The sequence below is a fragment of the Oncorhynchus clarkii genome, chromosome 12 (genome assembly GCF_045791955.1).
Source record: "Oncorhynchus clarkii lewisi isolate Uvic-CL-2024 chromosome 12, UVic_Ocla_1.0, whole genome shotgun sequence".
In the NCBI taxonomy this organism is placed as follows: Eukaryota; Metazoa; Chordata; class Actinopteri; order Salmoniformes; family Salmonidae; genus Oncorhynchus; species Oncorhynchus clarkii.
The window spans coordinates 62,989,290-63,012,717 of record NC_092158.1 but is presented as its reverse complement, the minus strand read 5'-3'; the positions used below and the strand labels follow the sequence as shown (position 1 = coordinate 63,012,717).

Here is a 23,428-nt window from a genome sequence, read left to right as displayed (position 1 = left end):
AGGCCTACATTATGATCAAATAGCCACAGTAGCCTACATGGCCACTGTTAAAACTGTAACTTAAAGTGGGTACAGCCTCAGTGTTCACATTAAACACACGCTGGAAGTTGCACAGAATTTTCAATGTCCAAGTTTTCAAATATATACACTACCGTTCAAAAGTTTGGGGTCACTTAGAAATGTCCTCGTTTTTGAAAGGAAAGCACATTTTTTTGTCCATTTAAAATAACATCAAATTGATCAGAAATACAGTGTAGACATTGTTAATGTTGCAAATGACTATTGTAGCTGGAAACTGCTGATTTTTAATGGAATATCTACATAGGCGTACAGAGGCCCATTATCCGCAACCATCACTCCTGTATTCTAATGGCACGTTGTGTTAGCTAATCGAAGATTATAATTTTTAAAGGCTAATAGTATAAATAATATATATATATAATATATCAAATAATATAATTTCCAATTTCTTTGAGCAAACAATACAGCTCAGAATTGTTTTTAAATAGCTTAGTATTTGTATTATTTCATTTGTAGTATTTATTTGCTCATCTTTATCAAGGGTGCCAATAATTTTGGATCTGTAAATGTATGAACTCAAATTTGAGTTGATGATTGGACATTTGGTTTTCCGCTGATTCATTTATGCATGTCATTCCTTTTATTTAAACTACAATTCTGTGATGTATTTTAGCTAAATATAGATGACATCACCTTTCTGGTTAAGTGAGTGTGTATGACCCAATCCAGGTAGGAGGGTTACCAATTGGGGTATATTCACTAGGAACCAAACAAACCAAACAGAAGCCAACAGAAGCAAACAGAACGGAACGGGACCTACCTGAATTTGTCCAATAGGAACTCTTGTTTCCGTTGCAAAACATTTCCCTTCAGAGTAAACGGTTTAACATGGCCTGTGTGGTCCAGTGGTTACAGCCGCGGACCCTGGAACACATGTATGCCAGAGTCGGCATGGGTTTGAATCTATCTCACTGTCCTTTGACTCACCCTCTCACTGTCTTTCCAACACTGTTCTAGTTCTTTAAAAAAAGCAAACAAATTAGTGGGACTGCCCCACTCCTTAAAAAGTACCAATTAAACAAAGAGTAAATGGTTTCGCAACTGTTTGCTACGGTCTTGGTCTAAATGAATACACACTTGGTATTTATGGCAGTCTGATAGTTACCTGCCTGCCACTCCACCATTACATGATAGGAGATGCTTGTTGAGAGGCATTCTCAGCTCAATGATAAATAGCTGTAGTTCACTATAAAGAATGTATCTACAGTATTTGCAGATACAGTATACTCAATATGGAAAAATATACACAACTTGTTAAATAGTTATAAAAATAGCTTTCCATTTAATCATCACGTGTGATGTCTGTGTTACTCTCTTAACAATCATGAACTGAGCTCTGATGATCAACCAAATGCAACCCTATAGTTTAACACAATTACATTTGCTCTCCAACTTAATTACTTACATCACAATAAGAAAATATATGAGTAGATTCAGTAGATTCAAATCAAATCATATTCATATTGAATGAAACCAATCACTTATTGTTGACAGTTTTAACATACTATTACAGTACTTTTCACATACAATGAGGAGTGTAGTGGACATAGAATCCACTTTTAGTGTATGCCCTATAAGAAAAGATAAAAAGAAAGGAGAATGGGAGAGAGGGATAGGAGTAGAGAGAGGGAGAAGGAGAGGAGGTGTGTGGCCCCACCAGACAGTGCAGCACAGGTGACAGTGAGGTCAGAGTTATTCCCACTGGAGGAGAAGGTGACGAAGCCTGGTTGGTCAGTGCTGATCTGGCTCTTGATCCAGGCCTGGTACTGGGACACTCTGGCATACACTCCTGGAAAATTTGGTTTAGCACAGCTTACTCCGAAACTCACAACACCAGACTGGATCCAGACTAAGCCCGATTTGCTCACTAGCGGCCCCCCTGAGTCTCCCTGTACAGAGACAAATGTTACATCAGGGTCAGTCAACAATGCAATTACCAGCAGAAGTTCTCATGGTTTTGGTTTGTGATCATCTCTAATTTGTCTTTAAAAAGTTCCTACACAGTCAAAATCTTGTTTTTCTTGAAATTGGATGATATTTGGATGAAACCAGAACAAACTATTACTGCTGCTTCTACATTGATAAAGTTGGATCATAAAGTTACTGGTCCCCTCCCCCATGTCAAACACTTGGATTCAGGAGGCGGGATTATAAAGGGCTTTATGTGACATCACATAAAGCCTCTCATTTGAATACGCCAATGGTAATGTATTATTCTCTTACCTAATTTCATTATGTACCGTCTTGTAACTGTCATCGCAGAAAGCGTGTTGACAGAGGGGCGTTGTTTAGATAGCTAGGTAGATAGTCTACTGGTGTCCCCTATTCATCCTATTCAAGGCAAAGATACGGATAGGTTTCCACTTTCATCTGTGTCTGGTGTTAGCTAGTAGCTGGCTAGCTAGGCCTTTGGCCAGCATGGAACAAAAGCAGGGGAAGGGTTGCCCAAAACGCTTACGCAGTTGTTATGTCATTACATCAAGAGACATTAGAATTGGAAAATTCATACAAAGCAGGCTAAGGAAAATGGCGGAAGCAGATTTTATGTTTGAATCAGATGGTGTGTCTCGTGGAGATGAGAGTGAGAGGAATTGGATTACAGTGGCGAATGCAAAAGGAAATAAGAGAAGTGGTCGTGGAATCTAGTAAATCCAAGCTTAGTTCTGGTTCTTTTTTGGTCGGAGTAAAGGTTTTGAATTGATGTTGTTACCTGGGAGATCCGTTTGAAGTCTCTATAAAAATGGTGGATGCATTGGACGAGGTGGCGTTGATGAGAGTAATGAGAAGTGGGCTTATTATGTCGTTTTGCGTATCTATGGAACAGAAGGAGCATGCTCTGCGCCTCAAAAAGATATTGGATTGGAATGCGTCCTGTGTGGATCTTTGAAGCAGGGCACCTATCAAGGGTGTTCTCTGGGGTGGCGCTAGAAGTAAATGCAACGTGTATACGTGAAGAATTGGATCAAGTGGTTGGTGCACAACGTCTGGCCCGCATGGCGGATGGAGTAAGGAAGCCCACCCCATCCGTTCTAGAGTTTTTCTTATGAAGAGTCTCTGCCTTCTCACACGTATTTGGGTTTTATGAGATACCCTGCGAGAGCCTACGTGACCCAAACCCGAGCAGTGTGATAAAGGCAAATGATTTGGTCGTGTCTCATGTGTGTGTAGATGGGAGGGGTATCGTACGCCAGCTGAGCCTAAATGCTGCAATTGTGGTGGTGAAGATGCACCCGGATTTCGGAAGTGTCCTGTTAGGCTGAAGAATGGCAAGAATAAGGGCTTTCCAGAAGGTCTCCTATCTGGAGTCGTCGAGAAGAGTGGAAGAAAGGAGTGGAGTTGAAGAAGTAGTAGGAGTAGAGACACAAGATGATGTTCCTTGTCAACAGAGGGATCCTGACATGTTGCGTGTTAAGAAGGTGGACTTTGTAGCATTGATTATCAAGTGCACTGCACAAACGGAGAGGAAATCGGAGAAAATAGGCATCATTGTGAGTGCGGCCGAGCGTTTTTTGCTCTGTTTACACAGGTACCTGATGGGATTTGAACTACGACTGAAGGAGTGGGATGGTTTTTTCATGTATTTTTGACGTATGACGTAGCCTCCCCCCCCCCCCCTTCCCATAATATAATAGTTTTTGTTTCAATACCCCATACAGCAGGTGGCGGCAATACAGCAATAGTTGTAGTCTACCATAAAACCTTAAAGAATAAGATAGTCATGATATATGAAGATTGTTTGGCAGTCAATATATATATTTAATTAAATATACACAGACAGCCCTCACCCTGTAAAGTTTCAATCGAAATTGTCCAAAATGAGTTAGCTAGCTAGCTTGATAAACAGTGCTGACAATTCCATTTGGGCTAGCTAGATAAATGATTTAGCCAACATTTAGTCTATATTGATGCTGTTACAATAACAAAATAGTTGGACAAATCATTTGTGAAAGCATGATGTGATGTATGACAGGATTGGATGTTGCATGCAATTTCAATGTTGTTTGAGCTGCTTTGTGTGTAAGCAAATTTGCTTGCAACAATGCTCACCGCGACAATGCTCATTGCATCCCTGTTGCTTGACAAAGATATTTTCAAAGAACCGTCAGTCAAGGTGAGCTACCCGCCCACTCAGACTACTAGCTCCCCACCTGGTCTCTATTTTCAGACTTCCTGGTAGTTTGACACGAGAGTAAAAAGTAGTCATACAAAAAGTTATTTGACCGTGGAATCAGAATGACTGTTCGGGACCTTTAAATAATAGCTCTGCAAACCGCAGCTAAAATGCAGCTTTAGCTCTGCAACTACAGTATTTGGAATTAAACATACCTGACAGGAATCCTTTCCTCCTGCCAATAGACCAGCACAGATCATGTTGCCTGTGATTGAACCCACTCCAGCATAGAGACAGGTACACTTCCTGTTCCCCACTACTGGCAGCTCCACCTCCTGTAGGGTCTGGGGTGAGGGCAGGGACACTGAGGAGGAGAGGCCATGAGAGACAGGTCACCTTTTACCGATAAACCGTTGTATACATTTCTGATCCTTTGTGATCTGCTCCAACTGTATTGATACAAACTGAACTTGACAAAAAAAAAAAGTGACATATGTACAGGCAAAGGTTGTACAGTCAGGTCCAGAATTATTGGCACCCCTGATAAAGATGAGGCAAAAAAAATACTGTCAAATAATACGAATACTCAGCTATATTGAATGGAAAATGTTATACTAAAACAATTGCTCAGAGAACATGTAATAAAAAGATATCTGAAAAACACAGGGGTGAAAATGATTAGCTCCTCTTTTTTTCAATACCTTGCCGTGCAAAAGTAATGGCACTGAGCGTTTTTCCTAATATGTTTTATGAGATTTGAGTACAGAGAGAGAGCTCTTTGGCCACAAACACCAGTGGTGGTTTTGGCGTCGAAATAAGGATGCATAAGCAGAAAAGAACCCCAAACCTACTGTCAAATGTGGTGGTGGATCTTTGATGTTATGGGGCTATTTTGCTTCCACTGGTCCCCGAGGCTCTTGTTAAGGTCAATAGCATCATGAACTTCACCCAGTACCAGGGCATTTTAGACAAAAACCTTATTGCCTCTGTCAGGAGGCTGAAACTTTGCCACAAGTGGATCTTCCAGCAAGACAACAGCCCCAAGCACACATCAACATACACAAAGAAATTGTCAATTGACCACAAAATTAACCTTTTGCAGTCACCGGACATTAAACCCATTGATAACCTGTGGTTTGACAATGAAGGATATCAAGGATCTGGAAAGATTTTGTACGGAGGAATGGTCTGAGATGCCTCATATTAGGAAAAGGCTCAGCGCCGTTATCCTCGCAAGGTGAGGCATTGAAAGAAAGATTTGATTTATTTCATTGTTTAAAAAAAAAAATCATCTTTATCAAGGGTGCCAATAATTCTGGACCTGACTGTGGCTTGACAATGCAAAGTCGGCATTGGGACCATCAGTTCTAACCTCCACTATTGATATTGCCCCAGCCAGTGACCCAGCTAGTAGTGCCATTGTAGTATGTGCTGCCCCCTGCTGTCAGGCAGACCGGCCGAATGTAGTTAGTGAAGGTGACGGATGACGAGAGCTTCAGCAGACATATGTCATTGTCATTGGTTGCACTGTTGTAGTTGGGGTGGCGGATGATCTGAGAGACCGTTCGGGACACCTCGTTGGGGTTGGCGCTTTTCTGATTTTGCCGGCCCAGGTAGACAAGCAGGCCAGACGTGCTGGTGCTGAGAATGAAGGGAGGGAGTTGAGGCTAAAGATTATAAGTGTGATTGTTAGTGTGCTTTCTGACACAATTGACCTAATTCTGTCATGTATTTTAGAGAGATAATGTCACCTCTCTGGAGTCACTTATTTGACAATCATCGACAGACCACCATAGAAGCTAGCAAGCACGTACATTTTTGTTAGGAAAAGTTTTTAACTCAAGTTTTTGTATTTACATGGTAGAGTTGTCCTCAAATTACCAAAATACATTATCATTTGAATTAGCTCTCTGAATTAAGTGATTATTCATGAATACAGTAGATAAAATAGTACATAGACAAATACAGTGTATAGAGACGTTTCAATCACACATTGGCATAATATACAGGTTGGGGGGAAAGGGAAAGGGGGGGTACCTAGTCAGATGTACAAATGAATGCATTCAACTGAAATGTGTCTTCTGCATTTAACCCAACCCCGGATGGGATAGGTTATGTCATTCTACCTGGCGAAGCAGTGAGCGGCAGTCAGGACCCAGTCTTTGTTGATAAGGGAGCCTCCACAAAAATGTCCGCTGGATCTGTGCAGACTGGCCTGCCATGGCCAGCTCCCCGCCACTGCATTATGACCCCCCACGATCTTTGTGTTGAGAGGAGCTGTGCCGCACACTGGAGGATACAAACCCATGAGAGGCGGCTCATGATAGAACACACAAATCCCTCACATTATAAAAAGAGCAACAAAAAACAAAAGTTGATTTGAAGTTCTGCAGTTGTATGTAATAACTTACCATCCAACTGTGCATGGCCACCTGGGTGAGGGAAAGTGGATTGGTGTTATTAAAGTTTTTTTTCCGTTACCAAGTTATAGTACTTAAATTGACATGCTAATATGGGGGAGGAAGCTAACATCTAAATAGTATGTCAAAAATTAAAAATTAAAATAAAAATCGCTGAACTAACCCTGGCTGGAATTAGAAGGTGCCTGTGAAATCTTACAAAACACGGGTTTGTTGTTATCCAGAATGAATGGAGACAAGGGAAAAATAACAAACAGGACATTCACTGAAACAGCCCACTAACCAGAAATATTCAGTGGTGTAAAGTACTTAAGTAAAAATACTTTAAAGTACTACTTAAGTAGTTTGAGTATCTGCATTTTACTATTTATTTTTTGGAGGACTTTTACTTTACTACATTCCCGAAGAAAATAATGTAGTCCATTATTTACTGCATACATTTTCCCCTGACACCGAAAAGTAAGCATTACATTTTCAATGCTTAGCAGGACAGGAAAATGGTCTAATTCACTCACGTAAAGAGAACATCCCTGGTCATCTGATCTGGCGGACTCACTAAACACAAATGCTTTTGTTTGTAAATTATGTCTGAGTGTTGGAGTGTGCCCTGCCTGTCTGTAAAAAAATGTAAACAATAAAATCATGCCATCTGGTTTGCTTAATATAAGGAATTTGAAAGGAGTTATACTTTTGATACTTAAGTATATTTTAGCAATTACATTTACTTTTGATACTTAAGTATATTTAAAACCAAATACTTTTGAACTTTTACTCAAGTGGGCACGAACGTCGTCGGGGAAATGACCGGACCAAGGTGGTGAGCGTACATTTTCTTTTTACTTTGAATGTCGCCACACACACAAAAAAAAAAAAAAAAAAAAAAAAAAAAAAAAAAAAAGAAACCCGTGAAGCTGACTAGGCCAATACAAGCCACTAACACAGACAACTACCCACAACACCAAAAGGAAAAAAGTCTGCCTAAGTATGATTCCGAATCAGAGACAACGATAGACAGCTGTCCCTGATTGTGAACCATAACCGGCCAAAACACAGAAACAAAAAACATAGAAATAAAGAAACTAGAATGCCCACCCTAGTCACACCCTGGCCTACACCAAAATAGAGAATAAAAGCCTCTCTATGGCCAGGGCGTGACACAAGTAGAATTTTACTGGGTGACTTTCACTTTTACTTGAGTCATTATCTGTTAATGTATCTTTACTTTTACTCAAGTATGACAGTTGGGTACTTTTTCCACCACTGGAAATGTTACCCTTCTGTTACCGTCATAGGCAAAACTTGTGGTTTAACCGGATGCATTTTTGCCATACCAACCTCCCTTTGCTCATACTATTCAATGCCGCTCAGTGGAAGTAATTCTAAGGCCAAAGGGAGGATGGAATGAAAGAAAACAGCCATTTCCAGAATTTCAAGTTTGAACCCTCTTACTTAGAAATCAGTGAAGGCTGCTTAGGGGAGGACAGCTCATAGTGGCTGGAACGGAACAAATGGCATCAAATACATGGAAATCATGTGCTTGATGTAGTTGATCATTTTCCACTAATTCTACTAAAGTCATTACCACGAGCCCGTCCTCCCCAATTAGGGTGCCACCGACCTCCTGTGTTAGAAATATTCTCACTCTCATTATCTTAATATCTAAACCAACAACATCACTGTGTAAAGTGGGTGAAATTCAGCAGTGAATGACAGAAGAATGTGGGCTAGGCTAGACTAGTCTATTTCTCATCGTTTAAGAACAAATCAATCATGACGAGAATATACAACAGTAGTTTGAGGGATAATCTTTTATTTATTCTGTGTGTAAACCAAAAAAAAGTTATTTGAAACAATAGCATAACTTGGGACATTGCTGTGAAGAATATGATGTTTTAATTATCATACTCATTAAGCTACAAAAGTGTCCGTGCTCAACCTAAACGTGTAGACAATACAATGAATGAACCGGAATGACATTTACTCTGACGGGTCAACCTAATGTGTCTTCTTGTCACGTTCTGACCATAGAGAGCCCTTATTTTCTATGGTAGAGTAGGTCAGGGCGTGACTGGGGGTTAGTCTAGTTTATTATTTCTATGTGGGGTTCTAGTTTTGTTTTCTATATTGGGGATTTTGTATGATTCCCAATTAGAGGCAGCTGGTAATCGTTGTCTCTAACTGGGGATCATATTTAAGTAGCTTTTTTCCCACCTGTGTTTTGTGGGATATTTTTTATGTGTAGTTGTATGTCAGCACTACATTTTTGTCACGTTTTGTTATTCTTTTGTGCGTTTCACTTAATAAAGATGTGGAACCGAGATCACGCTGCACGTTGGTCCGAGTATGCTTCCAGCGAACGTGACAGAATATCCCACCACAACAGGACCAAGCAGCGTGCCCAGGAGGAGAGGGTAACATGGACTTGGGAGGAGATTCTGGACGGGAAGGAATCCTGGCAGGACAGGATCGCCTTCCTTGGCGGGAGATGCAAGGAGAGAAGGGAGGACAGCGACGACGCCGGGGTTTGCGGCCACAGAGAAAGCCCAAAAGACAGCCCAAAGATTTATTTTGGGGGGGGCACATGGGGTGGTCGGCGGAGCCGAGGAGTGAACCAGAGCCAGTCTGCGAGAAAAGGGAGAAACTGGAGGAGAGTGAAAGGAGAGAGTCAGAGTGGATGGAGGTATTGGAGGAGAAAGAGTGGAGAGAGTTGTTGAGTTGGTGGAAGATGCACGACAGTTGCCCTAAGGAGCATCTAATTAGTTTAATGCCACCTCAGTCAGCTCCCCGTACTCGTCCTGAGGAGCGTGCTATTAGTCTGGTGAAATCTGTGCCGGATCCACGCACCAGGTCTCCAGTACGCATCCACAGCCCAGTAAGTCCTGTGCCAGCTCTCCACACTCGCCTTGAGGATTGTGTCATTTGTGAAGTGCGTGTCCCCAGTCCGGTACGTCCTATGCCGGCTCCACGCACTAGGCTTCCAGTGTGCCTTCCCAGTCCAGTAGGTCCTGCGCCTGCTCCCCGCGCTAGCCCTGAAGTGCGTGTCACCAGTCTGGTGACCTTTGTCACGTCCTGACCATAGAGAGCCCTTATTTTCTATGGTAGAGTAGGTCAGAGGCGTGACTGGGGGTTAGTCTAGTTTATTATTTTTATGTGGGGTTCTAGCTTTGTTTTTCTATGTTGGTGATTTTGTATGATTCCCAATTAGAGGCAGCTGTCATATTTAAGTAGCTTTTTTCCACCTGTGTTTTATGGGATATTGTTTGTGTAGTTGTATGTCAGCACTACATTTTCGTCATGTTTCGTTATTCTTTATTGTTTTGTGCGTTTCACCTAATAAAGATGTGGAACCCAGATCACGCTGCACGTTGGTCCGAGTATGCTTCCAGCGAACGTGACACTTCTGTCCTGTCACGCCCTGACTGTGGAGAGCGTTTTATGTCTCTGTTTTTGTTTGGTCAGGGTGTGATTTGGGTGGGCAGTCTATGTTCTATGATTTATGTGTTTGGCTTGATTTGGTTCTCAATCAGAGGCAGCTGTCTATCGTTGTCTCTGATTGAGAACCATACTTACGTACCCTTTCCCCCCCACCTGTTTTGTGGGAAGTTAACTTTGTCTTTGTTCAGGGCACATAGCCCAAAGCTTCACGGTTTGGTTTTTGTTCTTCGTTTTGTCGCCGTCATTTTTTAATAAAGGAAACATGTATGCTTCCCATGCTGCACCTTAGTCCAGTCCTTCAGCCAGCCGTGACATGTCCAATATTTACCCAGCACTGGGTTGTTTATAACCAAATAATGTCAGTGCACTTTTAATCTAAATGTAGTATTTGTTTTTACTGAGGCAGTTCACATTACTAAGACAAATATAAACACAGTCCAAAATAGATTGTGGTCCTGTAATATACTGTTAAAGCAGTAATATCAAACATATTCACCGTTTTAATCCTCTTCTCTTTTCAAACACAGAATATTCACAGGCAGTCTTTTTAACCCCTCAAGGTTGTAATCCACGCTCCCACAAAAATCTAATTTGGCATAATAAAAAAATTGCAATTAAAAACCTGTTTAAGCTAGAGATATGTTTTCCACCAGGCATTCCACTGATTTCAAAAATAGGTCCTCCAGAAAGTGGAGAGTGGAGAGCATTAGCAACATTATCACAGTTCTTCGTGAGATCTTTCAAAAAAAGCTGCGTTAGAAATGATTACACACACATACTGAGCAGCTCATGTTATAGACAGAAGCGTGCTACATGGCACACTTCCAATCATGGCTAGTGGGAAGGTTCCTGTCTTTTCCGTGGCTAAATGCACTAGGCGCATAATTTGACAATTGTATCCATATTTACAGATAGCATACACGTTTGTTATGAAGGCACATGAAAGTTCAAATGTTCCAGAAGGCACATCTTAAAATTCAAAATCAAATGGATAAATTATCCTCGGTACGACCTTCTTAAAACAATTCCATATAGCTTAGTTGACTGCATTTGATTTAAAATAATAATTCCCTCTTACCTTTTCCAATGCAGGTCAACGTTACTACCACAGCACACAACGCCCACCACGAGTCCATCCTATCAGCTGCTCTGGCTTTCTGTGTCCTGTCTTTAAAATACTCTTTGTTGAACGGGGAGGTACTGTACGTATGTATGTACGTAGGTATGTAATTGTTTGTATTGAGTCAGGGTGTGACACTTACCTCACAATACTCGTCATTGTCTTTTACATCCTGTCATCTCTCTCTCTCTCTTGCTCTCTCTCTCTCGCTCTCTCTCTCTGTCTTTGTGTGTGTGTGTGTGTGTGTCTTTCACAACCTTATGTCAGTGATCATTTCCTCATTTAGCACTCTTTCAATATCAACTGTTCTCAATTCAGTTAAATTAAAATCATGATTTGGCAAATCATGTATTTGGCTGTTCTCCAAATAGCATTTTAGAGTTGTTAAATTGTGTAGAAATGCAGTAAATTATATATATATAAAAAAAGATTATTTCAAGCCTAGTCAAATACAGTAAAGGAGACAAGCTATTGACTGTTTTTATTTTTTCATTGATAAAATTTGTTTGTGGGACCCGCGGGCCCCAACATGAACCTTTTCACACATGAGAAACGATGCATCACCAAAAGAGAGCATGTGCAGTGCCTTGCGAAAGTATTCGGCCCCCTTGAACTTTGCGACCTTTTGCCACATTTCAGGCTTCAAACATAAAGATATAAAACTGTATTTTTTTGTGAAGAATCAACAACAAGTGGGACACAATCATGAAGTGGAATGACATTTATTGGATATTTCAAACTTTTTTAACAAATCAAAAACTGAAAAATTGGGCGTGCAAAATTATTCAGCCCCTTTACTTTCAGTGCAGCAAACTCTCTCCAGAAGTTCAGTGAGGATCTCTGAATGATCCAATGTTGACCTAAATGACTAATGATGATAAATACAAACCACCTGTGTGTAATCAACTCTCCGTATAAATGCACCTGCACTGTGATAGTCTCAGAGGTCCGTTAAAAGCGCAGAGAGCATCATGAAGAACAAGGAACACACCAGGCAGGTCCGAGATACTGTTGTGAAGAAGTTTAAAGCAGGATTTGGATTTAAAAAAAATCCCAAGCTTTAAACATCCCAAGGAGCACTGTGCAAGCGATAATATTGAAATGGAAGGAGTATCAGACCACTGCAAATCTACCAAGACCTGGCCGTCCCTCTAAACTTTCAGCTCATACAAGGAGAAGACTGATCAGAGATGCAGCCAAGAGGCCCATGATCACTCTGGATGAACTGCAGAGATCTACAGCTGAGGTGGGAGACTCTGTCCATAGGACAACAATCAGTCGTATATTGCACAAATCTGGCCTTTATGGAAGAGTGGCAAGAAGAAAGCCATTTCTTAAAGATATCCATAAAAATGTTGTTTAAAGTTTGCCACAAGCCACCTGTGAGACACACCAAACATGTGGAAGAAGGTGCTCTGGTCAGATGAAACCAAAATTGAACTTTTTGGCAACAATGCAAAACGTTATGTTTGGCGTAAAAGCAACACAGCTGAACACACCATCCCCACTGTCAAACATGGTGGTGGCAGCATCATGATTTGGGCCTGCTTTTCTTCAGCAGGGACAGGGAAGATGGTTAAAATTGATGGGAAGATGGATGGAGCCAAATACAGGACCATTCTGGAAGAAAACCTGATGGAGTCTGCAAAAGACCTGAGACTGGGACGGAGATTTGTCTTCCAACAAGACAAAGATCCAAAACATAAAGCAAAATCTACAATGGAATAGTTCAAAAATAAACATATCCAGGTGTTAGAATGGCCAAGTCAAAGTCCAGACCTGAATCCAATCGAGAATCTGTGGAACGAACTGAAAACTGCTGTTCACAAATGCTCTCCATCCAACCTCACTGAGCTCGAGCTGTTTTGCAAGGAGGAATGGGAAAAAATGTCAGACTCTCAATGTGCAAAACTGATAGAGACATACCCCAAGCGACTTACAGCTGTAATCGCAGCAAAAGGTGGCGCTACAAAGTATTAACTTAAGGGGGCTGAATAATTTTGCACGCCCAATTTTTCAGTTTTTGATTTGTTAAAAAAGTTTGAAATATCCAATAAATGTCGTTCCACTTCATGATTGTGTCCCACTTGTTGTTGATTCTTCACAAAAAAATAGTTTTATATCTTTATGTTTGAAGCCTGAAATGTGGCAAAAGGTCGCAAAGTTCAAGGGGGCCGAATACTTTCGCAAGGCACTGTATTTCCAACAACTCATTGCCAGGCTGACTCCGATGCAAGACTACAATACTGTGGCTGATATAAACGAAAGGCTGATGACACCAGGAGCTCAACTATTCCTACAGCAGAGCACTCCTCCAGCACCTGCACGGCCAGTCATTGCATTAATGAGCATTGGCTTGCGAAACAACCTCTAACTTCCTTCATACTGTAACAATGGGGAGGTGTGAGGATAACTTAATGGCATGTCTCAGGCTGGACGTGTTGGCAGTCAGGATCTCTATTCTCCACCGAGTGTTGTTATCCCCCCCCCAAAAGTCGGTGGAGAAACAATGGAAGTGGCATGGAAGTGGCTAGAGTCTTGAGAGGTGTAAGGATAATTAGGAGTCTGAAACAATGGGTATTTGGTGCAGTGATAATGGCTGGAGAACATCTAGTTTATTTTTGGATTTTGCTGTTCTCCAAATATAATTTTAGAGTTAAAAAATTGTGTAGAAATGCAGTAAAGAAGCGTCAATAAATAAAAAGGATGAAGCTAAGAACATAAACAACTTCATAGTTAAGAACACTAGAAAAATATGGAGGAACTTTTGACGTATTCTTGCTGCTTGTATGTATTTTGTTTTGTTGCTTTTTGTGCTATTGCTCTGTCTGCATGCTACGTGATGGTTGTCCTATGCTCTCTGCTCATTGTTTGTCTGTATTGTAATTGTTTTTAATAACCTGCCCAGGGACTGAGGTTGAACATTAACTGGCTGGCTAAAACCAGCACTTTTACTGAAAAGTTGATTAATGTGCATTGTCCCTATAAAAATAAACTCTAACTCAAGAATATGTCACTCCCAAAACACACAATCCTTGGATAGCTTTTCGGAATGCACCAATAAATTGGTCCACCTGCAAAACTAAAGACATAGAATGTCACCTGCCTTGTGCTTGTCTCCACCCCCCACCAGTAATAAACTTTTGTTACTTCAACACTGTCTGCATCTCGGTCTTCCCTGAAACCTAATAGGTATGGCAACTGCTCGGCATCTGACCGCAAGGCACTACAGATGGTAGTGCGTATGGCCCAGCAGTACATCACTGGGACCAAGCTTCCTGCCATCCAGGATCTCTATACTAGGCGGTGTCAGAGGAAGGCCCAAAAAATTGTCAAAGTCTCCAGCCACCCAAGTCATAGACTGTTCTCTCTGCTACCGTGACTGGAGTGCCAAGTCTAGGTCCAAAATACTCCTTAACAGCTTCTATCTCCAAGGCATAAGACTGCTGAACAATTAATCAAATGGCTACCACAACTATTTGCATTGACACCCCCCCCCTTTTTTTCTATTGCTGCTACTTGCTATTTTATCTATACATAGTCACTTTACCCCTACCTACATGTACAGTGGCATCTATCATTCTTCGATGGAAGAAGTTTGGAACCACCAAGACTCTTCCTAGAGCTGGCCGCCCGGCTAAACTGAACAATTGTGGGAGAAGGGACTTAATCAGGGAGGTGACCAAGAACCCAATGGTTACTCTGAGAAAGCTTTAGAGTTCCTCTGTGGAGATGGGAGAACCTTCCAGAAGGACAACTATCTCTGCAGTACTTCACCAATCAGGCCTTTATGGTGTAGTTGCCAGGCGGAAGCCAGTCCTCAGTAAAAGGCACATGACAGCCCGCTTGGAGTTTGCCAAAAGGCACCTATAGTCTCTCAGACGATGAGAAACAAGATTTTCTGGTCTGACAAAACCAAGATTGAACTCTTTGTCCTGAATGCCAAGCGTCACATCTGGAGAAAATCTGGCACCATCCCTACGGTGAAGCATGGTAGTGGCAGCATCATGCTGTGGGGATTTATTTCAGCTTCATCCTTGATGAAAACCTGCGCAGGACCTGGGGCGAAGGTTCGCCTTCCAACAGGACAACGACCCTAAACACACAGTCAAGACAAAGCAGGAGCGGCTTCGGGACAAGTCTCTGAATGTCCTTGAGTGGCCCAGCCAGAGCCTGGACTTGAACACGATCAAACATCTCTGGAGAGACCTGAAAATCGCTGTCCAGCAATTCTCCCCATCCAACCCGACAGAGCTTGAGGGGATCTGCAGAGAAGAATGGGAGAAACTCTCCAAATACAGGTGTGCCAAGCTTTTAGCGTTATTCCCTTGAAGCGTCATACCCAAGAAGTCTGAGACTGTAATCGCTGCCAAAGGTGCTTCAACAAAGTACTGAGTAAAGGGTCTGAGTACTTATGTAAATGTCATATTTCCATATTTTTTATATTTTTTATATAAATCAACCAAAATGTCTAAACCTGTTTTTTGTTTGTCATTATGGGATATTGTGTATAGATTGATGAGGGAATTTTTTTTAATTACATTTTAGATTAAGGTTGTAACCTAACAAAAAAATGTAAATAGTCAAGGAGTCTGGATCAAGGATGATCAATGGAAACAGGATGCACCGGAGCTCAGTTTTGAGTCTCATAGCAAAGGGTCTAAATACTGTAAATATATATATATATATTTTAATTAGCAAAAAATTCAAAAAATCTGTTTTCTCTTTGTCATTATGGGGTATTATGTGTAGATTGCTGAGTTTTTAAATGTAAAAAAAAAAATCAATTTTAGAATAAGACTGTAACGTAACAAAATGTGGATAAAGTCAACGGTATACACTAGATGACTGACTGACTGGGGGAGCTGTTTTGAAGCCATCTCGACTCTGTCTTGGAACTCCCCCATCGTTGTAAAAAATATTTTGGAAACTATTACTATATTTATGAAATGTATGTTTGTTTTTATTCTATTAGACACCTAAGTGCATGCTTTTAAATCATGAGCTAAAACCAAATATTAGAAAATATATCAACATTTTCCTTAAAGTATAATTTAGTACAACTGTTACTATTCCCACTACAACAAAGAAATACTTAAATACATGTAATTTTGTCCTTGAAATATTTAATTTAAATACTGTAGAATTAAATTAATTCTTACTGGCTTCACGGCCTGAGCAACAGGCAGTTTACTTTTGGCACGTTAAATTCTTATTTACAATGACGCTGGGCCAATTGTGCGCTTCCCTTCGGGACTCCCAATCACGGCCAGTTGTGACACAGCCTGTCTGCCTGAACCAGGGTGTCTGTAGTGACGCCACTCCTCCTATCCTCAGTATGCTGAGGATGTTTTTCGGTGAGCTGACTGAGTTGGGTGTAATGTGTAACCACATTTTTGCTTGTAACTATTTGGGGCACAACTGACAGACAGAGCGAAATAGCAAGTTGTGGTTTCGTTAGTCCACCTGCCTTCGCCTACGGGTGTGAGGCTATTTAGATAAATGTATACTTCACTCTCCAGCCTGAAAGGCAGCAATACGCATTACAGCGTCTAGTGTGCCGGAAGCGGACAACAAGAAGAAGAAGACACCCACACAGATAGAACAATGAGATGTAGTCATAAAAATATTTGACAACCATGCGCGTTACTTCCGGTTTCCGCATGGCTCCCGCCCCACTCACAGCCATCTTGTTTTTTTTTTCCTGAACAAAAAAAAGGTGTGAGACAGAAAAACACTGACGGGGGAGAAGCATATTAGACATTTTTGAAACTTGACGGAAAGACTGATGTAGTGATACAATACGATATGAAAGGAAGGGGAGCAGGCGAGGTGGAAGAAGACCAGCCGCACCCCGTATACAGCTAACGTTAGCTAGTAGCTAGCCAGCTAAGCTAACTGGCTAGTGGCTCACCAGTTCGGAACGGATTAAGTAGCTAGTCAGACAGCTAGCTAAGCTAGCTAGCTTCTGCTCAGCCCTACCGATAGCTAGCCTATGAAATTGAGAACAAATCAAATTCGTCGTCGGATGTATGTGAGAAGGAAATCGAAGACAATGCATCGTACGTCGATTTGAGACCCCCCCCCATATTGAAGAGACCACCACTAACGTTACTAGTTTTTTTTCCCTGTAGCTAGAGCGGGATCATAACAAGCCGTGGTAAGTGTTGCAATTTATTGTCAACAATGATGGCTAGTTAGCTAGCCGTCCATCTTAGCGCTAGTTAGCCAGTTTGCGATTCTGGCCTTAGCGTGTATTTAGCATCAGAATAGTTAACATATCAATTGACTGAAGTTAATTGACTGGCGAGCTAACCAGCTAATTGGCATTGCTGGCAAGGCATAGCTAACTAGCTTACTCAACTAACGACGGTATGGTGTTTGCATACATCCATTGATAGCTAATTAGCCATCATGCTAAACTCAGCTGACATTGACGTGCCTGAGCCAAAAAAAATATGTATCGATAACTATGACATAGTCTAATGTGGATAACTAGCTAGATATCTCAATGACAACCCCAATTTGAGCATAGACATACTTGTAAACGTGTAGTTAACAAAGATGAAAGTGAGTGAGACTCATTCATGGCGAGGCAAGACCTAACGTTAGCCTAGGTCCGAGTTGAAAATATATCCCCTTCAACCTAGGGCGAGACCCGGGTTTGTACCCCTGTCTGTCACACAAGACCCATTACATTGCATGACGACATAGAAATAAAATGAATGACACACACTGGTTTTATTGTAGCCAAGCATTCCATGACCCAATTCATTTCTTCCAGAATTAGTCTTGCTACATGGCTAAATCAGTTAGATCATGTTGGGGCGGCAGTTAGCCTTGTGGTTAGAGCATTGGGCCAGAAAGGTTGCTAGATCGACTCCCTGAGCTGACAAGGTAAACATCTGTCGTTCTGCCCCTGAACAAGGCATGTAAACCCACTGTTCCTAGGCCGTCGTTGTAAATGAGAATTTGTTCTTAGGAAGGTTAAATAAATAAATGTTTGTGCTGTTAGTGCCCTTAGTTGAATATTTGTGCCCTTAGTTGAATGCACTGTCCCCCATGATCATTTACCCACAGTTCAGCCACTAGCTACCTACTTTACTATGACTCACACCACACTGCAAAAAGGGTGAATACATACTGGGGGAAAAATAGGGAATGGAAAATAGTGTAACATTGGAGAATTGGATCAATTTCAAACCAACAATATAGGCCATCAATTCACATCAGCTGCAATAACTCCCTAGTGTTTATTGCTTGACAACACCTACCGGTGATATGCTCAGTGCAGCCACTGATGACATCGCAGTTAACTAGATCAAGCTGTAGGTCTTCTGTGTTAACATGAGTCTTGAATTGAGCACCAATAGACTGTTATTGTGTAACAGAGCATATCAAATATTTGACACTCAAGTCGTGGGTTTGGTTCACTGGATTTCTATAAAGACCATGAAGTCTATATAATGTACAGACATGGCATGTCCTTTACACACACACCCCTACACACACTCTTGCATGCTAACACAAACACTTGTCTTGCGCACACATTATTTGAAAGGCTTGATTTAAAGAGAGCATCCAAAGCCCAGTGGGGGCCCTAAGGCGATGTCTTGATGCATTCACTCCAGACTGAATCACTGGAGTTGGTTACGTTAGCTCTGCTAGTTCCTCTCCAGCGGTCACACTCTCAAAGTCTAGGCATCCTTACTTCCTTTATTCCTTGAAATAGGCTCATCACTGATCTTGCATGACATGACTGGAGAAATCATCATGATGGAAGGCCATGCTTGCACCTGTACAACCATGTGAGATCAGTGACTATTTCGAGGCAGGAAGGAGGAAGCATTTGAATTGTGTTTGAATAGGGACTTGGCTGTTTTTAACAGGATAGTTCACCACCAAAATCTACATTTGTCAGGTGGTTAGGCTGCATGTCATGATATTCCACACCATATGATGTAGCCTATTTGCAAACTATTAGATATCTGCAGGCCAGACATCAATCTTGAATTAATGGGAAATATAGGTGTCGGGTAAATCCACTTGAATTCGATCACTTTTTGACAGTCCCTTTTGATTTAAACCAAACTTTCTATACATGTTTGCCCGTGGAAGAATTGGTCAGAAAGTGTCTTTTTGGACCTGAATGCCAAAACATTCAGGAGATAAAGGTGCTCAGAGTTAACCCATTTAGCATACTCCACCATACCATGAGACATCCATGTCTTCATCACTGGAAAAGCTTACAAACATGGTTGGCAAACTATTTTATTTGTTTTAAAAATATACAGTACCAGTCAAAAATGTTTGGACACACCTACTCATTCAATAGTTTCTTTATTTTTACTATGTTCTACATTGTAGAATAATAATGAAGACATCAACACTATTAAATAACACATATGGAATCATGTAGTAACCACAAAAGTGTTAAACAAATCAAAATATATTTTACATTATTCAAAGTATTCACTATTTGCCTTCGCACACTCTTGGCATTCTCTCAACCAGCTTCACTTGGAATTATTTTCCAACGGTCTTGAAGGAGTTCCCACATATGCTGAGCACTTGTTGGCTGCTTTTCCTTCACTCTGTGGTCCAACTCATCCCAAACCATCTCAATTGGGTTGAGGTCAGGTGATTGTGGAGGACAGGTCATCTGATGCAGCACTCCCTCACTCTCCTTCTAGGTCAAATAACCCTTACAGCCTGGAGGTGTGTTTTGGATCTTTGCCCTGAAGGTGTAGAAGCACGGTGGCTAGGAAAAACTCCCTAGGAAGGCCAAAACCTAGGAAGAACCTAGAGAGGAACCAAGCTATGAGGGGTGGTCAGTCCTCTTCTGGCTGTGCCGAGTGGTGATCATAACAGAACATGGCCAAGATGTTCAAATGTCCATAAATGACCAGCATGGTCAAATAATAATAATCACAGTAGTTGTCGAGGTTGCAACAAGTCAGCACCTCAGGAGTAAATGTCATTTGGCTTTTCATGCTGTCTCTAGAGAGTTGAAAACAGCAGGTTTGGGACAGGTAGCACGTCCGGTGAACAGGTCAGGGTTCCATAGCCGCAGGCAGAACAGTTGAAACTGGAGCAGTAGCATGGCCAGGTGGACTGGGGACAGCAAGGTGTTATCATGCCAGGTAGTCCTGAGGCATGGTCCTAGGGCTCAGGTCCTCTGGGAGAGAGAGAGAGGGAATTAGAGCGAGCATACTTCAATTCACACAGGACACCGGATAAGACAGGAGAAATACTCCAGATATAACAGACTGACCCTAGCCCCCCAACACATAAACTACTGTAGCATAAATACTGGAGGCTGAGACAGGAGGGGTTAGGAGACACTGTGGCCCCATCCGATGATACCCCCGGACAGGGCCAAACAGGCAGGATATAACCCCACCAACTTTGCCAAAGCACAGCCCCCACACCACTAGAGGGATATCTTCAACCACCAACTTACCATCCTGAGACAAGGCCGAGTATAGCCCAGAAAGATCTCCGCCACGACTCAACCCAAGGGGAGGCGCCAACCCAGACAGGATGACCACGTCAGTGACTCAATCCACTCAAGTGACGCACCCCTCCTAGGGATGGCATGGAAGAGCACCAGTAAGCCAGTGACTCAGCCCCTGTAATAGGGTTATAGGCAGAGAATCCCAGTGGAGAGAGGGGAACCGGCCAGGCAGAGACATCAAGGGCGGTTCGTTGCTCCAGAGCCTTTCCGTTCACCTTCACATTCCTGGGCCAGACTACACTCAATCATATGACCCACTGAAGAGATGAGTCTTCAGTAAAGACTTAAAGGTTGAGACTGAGTCTGCGTCTCTCACATGGGTAGGCAGACCATTCCATAAAAATTGAGCTCTAAAGGAGAAAGCCCTGCCTCCAGCTGTTTGCTTAGAAATTCTAGGGACAATTAGGAGGCCTGCGTCTTGTGCCCGTAGCATACGTGTAGGTATGTACGGCAGGACCAAATCAGAGAGATAGGTAGAGCAGCCCTACTCTCTACCTCTTCTCTATTCCCCTGCACTCTCTACCTCTTTTCTCCTACTCTCTCTCTCTACCTCTTCCTCTATTCACCCACGCTCTCTCTCTACCTCTTAGTCTATTCCCCTAGGCGCTCTCTCTCTACCTCTTCCTCTATTCCCCTAGGCGCTCTCTCTACCTCTTCCTCTATTCACCTACGCTCTCTCTATTCCCCTATTCCCCTAGGCTCTCTCTACCTCTTCCCCCTACCCTTCTAATCTCTGTTCTGTCCCTCTCACTTTCTTTTTTCCACCTTTCTCTTCTCTATCCACTCTTCTCCACACCCTTTCTCTCTCTGTTTCCTCTACCTCGATCTCCCTTGTCCCCTCTCTCTTTCCCTCCTAATCTTCTCCCTCTGTCGACCAGGCCCTGGCTATGCCCTCGAGTGTGCGGGCGGGCAATCTAAAGGACCCGGATGTGGCTGAGCTCTTCTACAGAGATGACCCCGAGAAGCTTTTCGCTGACCTCCGAGAGATCGGCCATGGCAGCTTCGGGGCCGTCTACTTCGTAAGGGAACCATTTATATTAGGGGGAGGGGAGAGTTTTGATTAAGAAAGTGTGTGTGTGTGTGTGTTAGCTCTCCTTGTCAACGTGTGTGACAAGGTGTTTTGAGAGTTTGTATGAGCCAGAACCTCTTGTTTTTTTCAGTATTTGAAGGTTTGAAAGGAGTGTGTGTGCGTGACTGTCTTTCTCGATGCTGTGTCCGACAGGCCCGAGATGTGCGCAACAACGAGGTGGTGGCCATCAAGAAGATGTCCTACACTGGCAAGCAGTCCAACGAGGTGAGGGAACATGTGTTAAGTTGACAAATAGAAACGGATGTGTTAGTGCTTGGCTGGAACAAAAGCCTGCACACTCAGGACCAGAGTCAGAACCCTTACATAGGCTATTCAAGAATGGCTTAGACTTGTCCCTGAACCATCGACTTTTAGTCTATGATTCCCTGTGGCCCGATGTTTGATATTAACCCCTGTTGTCGCTCGTTCTCCTCAGAAATGGCAGGATATCATCAAGGAGGTGAAGTTCCTCCAGAAGCTCCGTCATCCCAACACCATCGAGTACAGAGGATGCTACCTCAGAGAACACACAGCATGGGTCAGTATTAGCAGTGTGTGTGCCCCCAGTTAAATGATTTGAGTGTCTACTAATAATCTGCCCCCCTCTCTCCCTCAGCTGGTGATGGAGTACTGTTTGGGCTCCGCCTCCGATCTTCTGGAAGGTTAGTGCACCACGGAAACAACTGCAGGGATTGTTTTGAGTCATGTTTTTAAGGGTATTTAGCATGTTTTTGAAGCTCTGTGTATAACTGGACTCTCTCTTGCTCTTTCTTTTTTCTCCTTTTCTCTCTTTTTCTGTCTCTCTGTCCCTTTCTGTAGTTCACAAGAAGCCACTACAGGAGGTGGAAATAGCTGCTATTACCCATGGTGCACTGCTGGGCTTGGCCTATCTTCACTCCCACAACATGATCCACAGGTAATATAATAAAAATATATGCCATTTTAGCAGACTCTTTTATCCAAAGCGACGTAGTCAAACTACTACTACAACCTCTCGGTCCATGCTACTGCGTTGTCTGTATCCTGTCACTGTGCAGTGTCTTAGAGCGATTTCTGGCCGTTCAATTCCAGGTCTGTTTTCAATGCTGCGTCTTTCAGTCTAGTCTGTCATCATTGGTTCTACAATACCTCCGTAACGTCTCAGGGATTTTACTCAGTGCCGTTTCAATAGTCATTCCATTGTGGCCTTAATAGCCAGGGCCCATTTTCCCCGATAGCGATGGAACTAGTGTTTTTAATGATGGCTCTTTCCTACAATGGCCGAAGATGGAACACGAGTTTTCCAAAACGGCACTACAAACGTGTGTCGTCGGAGCATGTGTCGTCACTGATAGGATCGCTGCTCTCGGATCAGCTTTCCCCCATTCAAATATGTCCGCAACGTTCTAATTATTTTTGCAATACTGACGCAATCAGAGAAAGAGCGAGAGGGAGATACTACCACCCACGGCTGCAGATATCGAGGCAGCTTACTCTAGTGCTTCCCCAATAAAAAATGCAATTAATCACAGATTTGGCACATTGCTCACATGTTAGGCTCCACATCATGCAATATGTTGATACAAGTTGTAGACAGTAGCCTACAAATAGCAAAATAAACCCCAATTGATTGAATATGAAATGTATTTTAATATGATTGAAATAGGCCTATAGTTTACAGTTTTATCTGTGCAGT

General features: G+C 42.3%; 2 protein-coding genes across 5 annotated transcripts in view; one reads left to right on the top strand and one right to left on the bottom strand.

The window, feature by feature from the left end:
* Positions 1-1,340: 1,340 nt before the first annotated feature.
* LOC139420980 (trypsin-like) lies at positions 1,341-11,213 on the bottom strand. 2 transcript variants are annotated; one of them, XM_071171428.1, is made up of 6 exons: positions 11,126-11,213; positions 6,604-6,624; positions 6,319-6,481; positions 5,565-5,833; positions 4,408-4,556; positions 1,341-1,970 (listed from the first exon to the last, which is right to left on the bottom strand). In XM_071171428.1, the coding sequence occupies exons 1-6, from the start codon at positions 11,181-11,183 to the stop codon at positions 1,653-1,655; spliced, it is 978 nt and encodes a 325-aa protein (XP_071027529.1). In that variant the 5' UTR covers positions 11,184-11,213; the 3' UTR covers positions 1,341-1,652. The 2 variants fall into 2 exon arrangements, with proteins under 2 accessions (XP_071027529.1, XP_071027530.1); XM_071171429.1 differs by having other exon boundaries at positions 1,341-1,870; positions 11,126-11,208.
* A 5,607-nt stretch (positions 11,214-16,820) lies between these two features.
* Positions 16,821-23,428, top strand: part of LOC139420950 (serine/threonine-protein kinase TAO2-like) — a 33,376-nt gene continuing 26,768 nt past the window's right edge. The window contains exons 1-6 of one of the 3 annotated variants that reach the window (XM_071171382.1): positions 16,821-17,327; positions 21,563-21,703; positions 21,907-21,978; positions 22,190-22,291; positions 22,370-22,415; positions 22,573-22,669. In XM_071171382.1, the coding sequence (XP_071027483.1) occupies positions 21,572-21,703; positions 21,907-21,978; positions 22,190-22,291; positions 22,370-22,415; positions 22,573-22,669 (449 nt within the window). In that variant the 5' untranslated portion in view covers positions 16,821-17,327; positions 21,563-21,571. Of the gene's footprint in view, positions 17,328-20,198; positions 21,704-21,906; positions 21,979-22,189; positions 22,292-22,369; positions 22,416-22,572; positions 22,670-23,428 lie in introns of those variants that run through there. The other 2 variants (XM_071171384.1, XM_071171383.1) reach the window with 2 other exon arrangements.